The following is a 9543-nucleotide window of genomic DNA, read 5'->3' on the forward strand; positions in this document are numbered from 1 at the left end:
TTAATGTCAAAATCAAAGCAGGGTTTTAATATGCAGACATATAGACATTATTGGAGAAAACAGAAAAAGTGGGGATGATTTCGGAGCTGAATGTGAATAGTAGAATTCTAACAATATGTTACAACGGGACCAAATCGGGCAAAAACAAAGCTTTTATTTTGAAAGCATTAATTAGAAATAGTTTGCGTTACATCAGCTTGACACAAAACTGCTTTATTTGTTCGCGAGCAGGAGGATAGAGAGGGGAATACAGGATTGAAGCGGAGGGGGTCCCTGCCAAAGAGGATTAGAGACGTCTGGGCCATCTGTTTGGAGCTGGATATATAAAGTTATAACTTTATTTAGCTTCTTAACATTAACTCTTCTTTTAATTTAACACTTTCCCCTCTTTATTCCGTTCAGTATCAATTTAAATGGCCACAATTAAAATCCGTAAACAAAACGCGCTGTTTACCCAGTAGATTTCAACACGTTGAACGCCACTGAATGGGTTTTATGTTGACGTTACCGCGTCCTCCACAGCAATAGCGTAACTTCCGCGTTGGTCTCCAACGGCAACCTAGTGACCTCGAGGCTCTCAGGATGGATTCCCTTACAGAGACGGAGATGGCAAAGATAGCGAGGCTTCCGGTAGGAAACCAACCGGGCCTTTCATTTTACTGCCTGGTTCAAATGCTGCATTCAGGTGTGCGGAAATATCAGCAGTAAATAATAAGTACAGTAACCAGATATGAACGTGAAGACCACTTGTATGTTTTGAAGGAACATTTTTGAATAATTTGACAGAGAATTTAGAAAATTTGCTTTAATACGATGCACTGCTGTACAGAGTATAGAAAACTCAAAAAAGACAACTTTTCCATATTTTATCACAATAAAACCACAGCTTTTAAAGCATTTTATATGATTTATGTGATCAACACAAAGTAGTTAATGATGGTAAAATGGAAGGACTATATCTTTTTTTAATTAATTTGATTAACATTTGATTCAGTCTAGGTTTTGATAGCTTATGTGTGTCATCTGTTTCCAGAGGAATGCTGGCATCCAAAGACTCAGCCGTCACTTCCATTGGTTCGAATTTACCAACGAAAAGCTCCCTTTGCATCAAGCGTTTGTATATGATGTCGCCATGTTCACAGCAGGGCAAGGCTTCTCCTGGGCCGACGTGATCCACTCAGCTATGCTTGCCAAGGGCATCTTCTCGCAGTCGCACGGTAAAAACAAACCTGTTTCCTTCATACCACAGCAAAATAAAATCCACATCATGCTCTCTCTGCCGTATAAATCTTAACGTTGTTGATGGGCAAACGGAGATGCTCACTTCCACCTGTGCGTTCAAATTAGAGTGAGTCAGTCAATGATTCACTCTCTGTGTCGCTTACACAAGCAACCTTTTAATAGCATGATTTAAAAACAAAAAAACCTTTCAGGCTGGTTTAGCTTCAGAGTTTTTTATATATTCAAATAAATCATTTCCAAGAGTTGCGTTTTGGTTCATTAAACCTCGTCTATCTCTCTGTTGCCTTTTATTCTTCTTCTATCCACCCAGAATTCGACCTAAACAACTTCTGGGCCCTGCTGCGAGATGTGCTGTGTGAGCATTTCCCATACTTGACGTCTTTACACCGGCACATCTTCACCGAGTACCTGATCGACACCTGCGTCTGCAGAAGGAGGCTGTTCCAGGTGGCCATAGGTATAACGGCTGAGGAGCTGCTTGTTCAGAAACAGCTGGAGGTGCAGCTGCCGCCCACCCCCTGCCCTTTAGCACAGGTAGGAAAAGTAGCATGTTGAACGCTCTTTGTTCGGCTTCTGTCACTAGTTTGAGTGCTAAATGTGGGGAGTGAATTTTCACACTTGTTGCTACAAGAGGGACTTTTACTGCGAAGCTATATTCCCATTTTTGATACTTTGATGCAATCTTTAGGGTTTCCCCCACTGTATTATAAGCCTGGCGGGCTACTAGGCTTTACTTGTACCCCCACCAGGCTAAGCATAGCTTATTTATTTGTCTTTTTAAAATTTTTGAATTTTTTAAAGACTTTATAGTTGGTGTTCAGGTGTTAATCTTCCAATCTTTCAATAACACGATTATCAAGTGATATTTTCAAATTTCCTGTCAACTTTAAACATTTTTTAACTCAAAAATACAATGAGCCGCTGGATGAATGACTGCCCTATCACCCAAACACCAGGCTTAGAAAGTTTTCTGGGGGAAACTTTGAATCTTGATATATATATTTTTTATCATCAATGTAGGTTCGATCGTCTTCATAAAGCTTGTAAACTCTGGTACTTTTTGCATTTTCTCATAAACGTCAGTACATTTTATTCTGATTTAATGAAGTCAAAGTAAATGTGTAAATCTAATAAAAATGTGGCATGCATTTACAACTAACTCCACAAATTAACATGAACACACCCTGCTGATAGAGGCACATGATGATGGCAGCATCATGCTGTAAGGATAGGAAGAAACAGCAGAGATGGTGAAGTGGGTGAAGCAAATTAATGCACACAACACTTTTCAGGTTTTGGTATTGTTGCTTTTATCACCTTTGATTTGTTAAGTTTGTGGTTGTAATGTAAAGAAATATAAAGCTTTTCAGGCACACTGTAATCATTCTGCAGGGGACCGATCTCGAGATGTGGGAGGCGCAGTCTGAGCTGCGAGCAAAACTCGATTCCTCCCTGGAGCAGTTGGAGGAAAAACTCAAATGTGTCTTGGCCGAGCCACGGGTCACTCTGGAGGACTTTAACGTCCCATCAGATGGGGAACTGGACAAAGAGGTATTATTTTACTTAAAATAATTTTAATCCAGTGACAACTGTGTTTTGTAAGTGTTGCTCTATTTCTGCTCCTCTGTGTAGAGCGCAGTGGGGTTGGTTCGATCTGCAGTCAAAGCCACAGGAGGCCAAGTGCTGGCAAGTCTGAGTCAAGAGACATCCCTCCGCAAAGAGATCTTTCAGATCAAAATGCAGCAGGAGGCTTTGATCGTTGCTGGGCGCCCAAAAATACCAACTCCTACCACGACACCAACAAAGAAAAAGGGTGAAAAAGCAAAAACAAAAGCAGGAAAGAAGAAATAACTGAAAACGCAAAAGCTGGTTTAATTAAAAGAAAAATTAATACAAAGCAAGCTGTTATTGTTTACGGTTGTAATTTTGGTGGTTTGTCTCAGAAATGTTGTAATTTTATGTCTTTTTAGCTCTTAAGATCTGTGTATTTTTATTTTATGTACATGCTTTTCTCGAGCAAGCAGCACAACACATGAAAGTGAAGCAATACGCACGAGTAATATTTAGCTAACTGGTTAAAGGTATTTTACCATTAAACTACAATTATAAACTGCATTCATGCATATATTTTCTAGAAATTGATGTTGTAAACATAAATTCCAACAGTACTTTTTACTTTTTTTAAATTGACCATTATCACTATACAATTTATTTCATGACCATGAAGAACAGTTCAATGATTCCCCATCCTAGCTGTGGCAGCATCATGCTGTGGGCTGCCACCAAAAAGATTCATTGTCATTCTCATAATTGCTTATTATGGACTATTTTTGGATTTAGGCTAAATATATTAGTCAGGTTTCATCACAAAAAACCCCAAAAGAAGTTTTAATTTTAATTTTCTAGGCGCGTTATGTCTGGTCCAGGAAGATCCGAGTGCCCCCTAGCGCCACCCTGGAGCAGGCACAGCAGAAAATGACGTAAAATGGATGAAACGTAACTTCACCCTCAAGTGGACTCAACACTTACACCGCGTGGTCAAAATAGTTACTGCAGATTTTACGCATATTATTCATATTTTCAATTTACCTAATGCAAATGCTATGTTAGAAGAACAATTTCTAAAGAAGGGGTTGACATATGAATTGTGAATACAGGACTTTATTTAGATAAAACAGCTGGCGCCATTGCTAGCATGTTTTTTAAACGCTAGTTTTGTTTCTCGTGTGTTTAAAAACCGAGCTAGCAGCGCTAAGCTTTCTCTGTGACAACTTTGGACAGAAATGACAATAAATATCAACAAGTGGAAGGAAATGTGACAAGACGTCGAAGAACGAGAAGAGAAAAAGAAATGTCGACACAAAAAGGTGAGTGAACCATTTTTATCTGTTGAATTGTTCCAAAAACCTTTCCATTTTTATTTTTTCCAACTTTTAGACGCTTTGAATTGGTCTTCTCCGCACGGAAGGGCTGCTAAACAATTCATTGAACATTTTCTCTACAAATTTTATTTTATTTTTCATTAATTATACACAGACCAATTCAACATAGAGGTTTTTAACCAATTTTCACTCCCAAAATCTGGAAAACTGTTTAGAAATACCCCAAGACCTTAAGAACCCCCCTAATTAGTAAATAGAGTTTACCTGTGCATAACTTGGTTCTCAGTATAAATGCAGCTATTCTTTGAGGTTTGTTTAGCATAATGAATAGGAACACAACACTCAGAAATAAAATTATGGAGAAGTTTAAAGCAGATGTGTTAATTCTACCAACTTTGACCGGCCGATATAGATCAAAATTAGCTTTTGGAAACCACTGTAACTATCGGATATATACAGCGTCCATAGGAATAAATTAGCTGTCTGTCAAGTCACATTCTAGAAGAGTGACAGGTGTGATTAAGCTGAGACATGTCGGCGTAAAATGATCAAAATGAACGGAACAAATTTCTGTGTGTAATTTAGATGGAACCTAGTGTCACTTATAACCTTGCCCCGTTTAATTATGTTCGAGTGATTTATTCTCTGATGCAGGCAAGGAGATTAATCTGCGCCTTGCATCACAAACTTGAATGGTGGACGGACGTCTGTGTTGCTGTTGATGAATCAGTTTATTTCTGTAATGAATTCATCAGGGAAATAATGAGAAACGTGTGTTGGCCCAAGTCTGAGATGTAGTCCATGTTGTTTGTCAACATAAGACGCTTTTAGACCGATTTCGTGCTTTTAAAAATGTTTCCAATCAAATTCAGTAACTAAATATATTTATTAGGATGTATCGATTCAGGTAAAAAATACTGTTTTTTTTCTCTTTAATTGCAAAAGTGATTTTATTTTGAAATTTTAACAAGAGGCTGGTTGTGTGAGAACTGTCAATTCATCAACAGCTAATTATTGGCAAACTATTTTTGCATATTTATTGCACCATTACATATTGCAAAGCACAGAAAGCTATGTTCAGATTAAGAAGTCTTAATTACCCTCATTACTTTTATCTGCTGTATTTACTATAATGACTTATTTAAAATTTAAGTTAAAAACAATTAGATTTAGTCTTATATGATGTTTCTGCAACCAAAGGATTCTACTGTTTACATTTTAGTGTGTGCGCTCTGTCCGTGGCCACTAGATGGCAGTAGATATCCAAAAGTTTAAAAGGCAATCTCTTTAAGAGCAAAGCAGAAGCAGAAAAAACAAACCCAAACAAAAAAAAATGTCATTGTTGATGAAATTATTTTCATAGTCATTTTATCACGTCTTTTGTAAAAGTGAATCATAAGTTGAGATTGAAAAAGTGCCATAAAAAATACCTTGCTTACATGTGTAAACAATTAAGTTTGCGTTGAGGTCGTATATATTTTTGTCCAGAGCTGTTTATCCTTTGTGCAAATTTATGACAAACTGCACACAATATCCTTAAAAATAGAGTGCTTTGTGGAAACGAATTGTTGGGAATTCAACCATCGTTCCTTCAGCCCATTCCACCTCCACATTCCCGTATGTCTGGACACTAACCAATTTTTCTTGTGGATTCATCTTCCAGCCCTGCAGATCGGGCCACAATAGATGATTCATGTCTTATTGTTCATTTGCCTAAAAAGCCTCTGTTGTTTTCTTCTATCTGCCATTTGGAGCTCTGCCAAGATATCTGAATATGTCCCCATATTCCTGGCTTGTTTTTTTTCCCCCTCATTGTTGTTCGATGTACAAAGCTGGAAGCGATGGTGTTGGAAAAGCTTTTATCGCTTCAGCAGCTCCGGTCGTGCACATGGAAAAGAAGATATTTTTTGTTCAATGTGGAAAAGAAGAGTGGAGATAATTATTGTCAGCAGAAAAAAGCAGAATGAAACAACGTGAGTGTTTCTGTAGTATCAGAGTCCAATATTTAGAATTATTTTCTTAGCCAAAACCTGACTTTTAGTTAAATGTGCTGCTGTAGGTACTAAGTGTGGAGTATTTAGAAAAAAAAATCCTCCCAGACGTAATCCCTGTTGGATAAAGTGCAAAAACAGAGAAATAAAAGTGCCTTTATGAAAATATATCTTTTAAAAATAGAAAAGAAAACATAGCTGCAGTAGTTTTGAGGTATATAGTATTCATCCTGTCCCCTAAAAATCTTCAGTTTTCTGAAATGATCAATTATCTTTACGGTTTAATCATCAGAAAATACTGGAATAAAGACTAAAGTTAAATTATGTTCCAGTTGTTATTAATCAGAGGTAGTTCAAACAAACGGGTATTAGCCTTTGATTACAGTATGAAGGTCAACCGAATTACAAAACACTTTTGCTATCCAATGTTTGAATCAGCGCTTTGCTTCCATTTTGACAGCATTTATTGTTATTTAAGTCATTTATCACCAGAGAAAAGTGCATTAATTCATAATAAAACAAAATGTGAAGTAACAAATTCCTGTCAATCATTATTTTTTTAGCATATAAAAACCCCCCATAATTCTGGGTTTTGTTATTGTTAAGCTGCTCAAATATCTTCATCCCAAACAGATCTTATATTTTCCACAGCTATTTAGTCGCTTGTAAAGTCAGCAGATACGTGGAAGACACGCTCCTTCTATTGGTAACAAAGACTCCACCTTAACTGGATAACAAAATGCTCCCATTGCTCATAGATCAGCTCCTAATTCCCCATCATGACGCCGTCCTCTAATGGGATCGTACGCAGGCTCATTTATTGCCATTAGGGAATTGAGGTTACACACAGCGGGTGAGGGGTTAATTACAAACAACCGAAGGGGTCAGAGGTGCGCGAGTGTGTATTAAGCTCGTGCGATCGTGACGGGGCCGGACCTTTGGTAATAGGGGGCGGATTTAAACGAGGATCCTTGGGAGAAGATTTATCCGCAGCCTGTGACACGGCGACAAATAGTGCTGATAGGTGAAGGACCCTTCGGAGTGGAGTCCAGTCCGGATGACAAATGGCCTGTGTGTGAGTGTGTAAAATAGGATGCCAGGCCGTATTCACTTATCACTGAGTCAGGTCCTTCTCCGACATCCAGTTAGGGCCCAATTCACCTCTTCCACGTGATTCTCTTACCTCCTATCTATCCGTTTTCTCTTTAACGCCCTCCCCCCGCCCCGTCCTCTTCTTCTTCACCTCTGCTCTTTTAAGTGTTCTCAGCGGCATCTACGTGGGCCTCTCAGGCTTCCATATTACACCACCAGATAAGAGGAGAGGGGCCCGGCTGACAGGAACCCCAAATTAATTTACAAGCGATGATGCCGTTCCAGGGCTGATAGAACAGTCTTTGTACAGCATGAAGGAAGGGACTGGGAGTGACGCCTCAGAGCCTCCGCTAGGGAGGGAGAGCAGCCATGCTATCTTTGTAATTATAGGGAGAGACCTTGATACCCCCACCCTCTCTCTCCTTCTGTCTCTCTTGGTTTCTTTTTATTTTTTTTTCTTCAATAAATGCTGCAGAAGCAACCCAAGAGACAAATCCCAGCTTCGCCTGCCTGTAAGAGCAAATTAAGAAATCAGTCTGGTTCTTTTTCTTGAGCTTTATTTTGTTTTGTTGTCCAAACCGGGGCACTTTCTCAATTATTCTCACATCTGCTACAGATGCATAAAATGCTTACAAATTAATGCCTCTCCTTACTGCAGCAGCATAACCTCACACTGACCTCTAATTGTAGAGATTTTTTAAAAACATTTTTAAACATTGTTTTTGGTTGTAAGATCAATTCTGTTCCAACAATTGATTCAGAAATGAAAATACATATAACGTTGAGTTCACAAGACAATATTTTAATAATTTATGGAAAAGTAAGAATGAATTTTTGTAAAAGTTTCACAAATCACAAGATTAGAGCTTCACTGGTGTTCTAGCTATAAATGCAAAAAGTCTTGAATTTAGCATCAAGTATTTATTTAATTTTGCTTAGTATATTAAAAGAGTTGCCTTCTTTGTTACTTTGAACTCATTGTGCACAGATTTTTCACCACTCTACCTAATGCACCGTAGAAACTAAAGAATTATTAGTGGATTAAAGTAATCGGTCCACTTCAAGCTGGATTAGTGCTTCTTCTGTGGTAGCCATGACACCCTGAGTTTCTGGCTCACATGCTGGAAGGTCTTCTGGCAGATACTGCGAGCAGAGAGGTTTGATCCCAGCTGGCACTCATGGTTTGGGTTCACACCATTTATATTTGCATCGCAAAAACAAACTGCACTCAAAATAATACAAAACTGACTTACAAGTAATTTTTCAGTAAGAAGTAGGAGCTTGTTTTAAGTCAATATTTGCAGATTATTTCACATATGACATGGCAAAACGTCTAGTTGTAAGTGCTAAACTTTCTTCTTGAATACTTTTTCATGCTTAGAAATATTTTTTCCTTTATCCCTGTGTTTTTAGGAGGAAGAGATGAAAGGGATACCAAACAGGGAAGAAACAAGCAAATAACCACTGAAGATGACAACGAGGAATGCAGCAAGAGACAACAAATTAAGGTATGAGTTGGACAATGTAATGATGAGTTAAAAAATACATTTCAAGTTATGAAAATTAAAGAAAACACAATGGATTTAACTCAGATTGTTTTAGAGCTGATGTAAAAGAGAAAAAGTAATACAAGTGAGTCTGGTGTCATAACCCGCATTAGCTAGCAATATCATTAGCATTCCTTTGGAACATTATTTTAATAATTAGATTGAATTATTCCCAACTATAAATTTGCTTAATGGAAACACATCAATTTTGAAAAAACTTTTCTTTTGATAGGGCGGGTTTTAAATCAAAATTTTATTATTTTGCAAGACTACAATGGAAACACTTTTTGCGTCACGCGAGTCACATATTCAACAACAGGATGTTGCTACTGGCGCAAACCACAAAGAAGAAGACGGCAGGAAGTAGTTGGAAGATCATGACATGTTTTTTAATGACTAATGGCGTAAACAGACTTATTCACATACCATTTTAATTCTGTTTCTTATTTAGTGGAAAAAATGCAATAGTGAAATTGTATTTTTTTCAACATTAGTGAAATATTGTGCTCACATTTGTAATGGAAGCGCAGGCTATGTGCTAATGCTAATGAAAATTTCAAATGAAAACTTGGATGCATTTAATATTTGGGTTGGCTAGTTTTAGCTAGCTGGTGTTTTATTACAAAAATCTAACATTTGTTTTCTGAGAGTAAAAATCTGAGACTTAATTTGTTAGTAAATCCAATATGTTGCTGATGTTCTACCAAGTAAGATTGAGAAAAAACGTAATGTCATTGTAACCCAAACCCGTGTCAGACTACAGCTTTGTTTTGAAGACTAGAGTTTGGT

At 37.7% G+C, this 9543-nt stretch overlaps 1 protein-coding gene and 1 long non-coding RNA gene across 3 annotated transcripts; both read left to right on the forward strand.

Moving 5' to 3' along the window:
• The first annotated feature begins 202 nt into the window (after positions 1–202).
• On the forward strand, positions 203–3304 carry lg2h8orf74 (linkage group 2 C8orf74 homolog). 2 transcript variants are annotated; one of them, XM_008428341.2, is made up of 5 exons: positions 203–630; positions 1034–1217; positions 1553–1776; positions 2635–2793; positions 2875–3304. In XM_008428341.2, the coding sequence occupies exons 1-5, from the start codon at positions 583–585 to the stop codon at positions 3091–3093; spliced, it is 834 nt and encodes a 277-aa protein (XP_008426563.1). In that variant the 5' UTR covers positions 203–582; the 3' UTR covers positions 3094–3304. The 2 variants fall into 2 exon arrangements, with proteins under 2 accessions (XP_008426563.1, XP_008426572.1); XM_008428350.2 differs by having other exon boundaries at positions 594–685.
• Positions 3305–3800: 496 nt separating this feature from the next.
• LOC108166801 (uncharacterized) lies at positions 3801–9233 on the forward strand. Its single transcript, XR_001777194.1, has 3 exons — positions 3801–4109; positions 8621–8715; positions 8987–9233. It is a non-coding gene; the product is annotated as an uncharacterized LOC108166801 (long non-coding RNA).
• The last annotated feature ends 310 nt before the right edge of the window (positions 9234–9543 follow it).

The sequence above is a fragment of the Poecilia reticulata genome, linkage group LG2, assembly GCF_000633615.1.
Source record: "Poecilia reticulata strain Guanapo linkage group LG2, Guppy_female_1.0+MT, whole genome shotgun sequence".
NCBI lineage: Eukaryota > Metazoa > Chordata > Actinopteri > Cyprinodontiformes > Poeciliidae > Poecilia > Poecilia reticulata.

Bases quoted from the DNA above. Each gene is read 5' to 3' on its own strand.
- lg2h8orf74 (XM_008428341.2), top strand. From the start codon at position 583: ATGGATTCCCTTACAGAGACGGAGATGGCAAAGATAGCGAGGCTTCCG. The intron at 631-1,033 runs GTAGGAAACCAA...ATCTGTTTCCAG, and splicing joins CAAAGATAGCGAGGCTTCCG to AGGAATGCTGGCATCCAAAG. The intron at 2,794-2,874 runs GTATTATTTTAC...TCCTCTGTGTAG, and splicing joins ATGGGGAACTGGACAAAGAG to AGCGCAGTGGGGTTGGTTCG.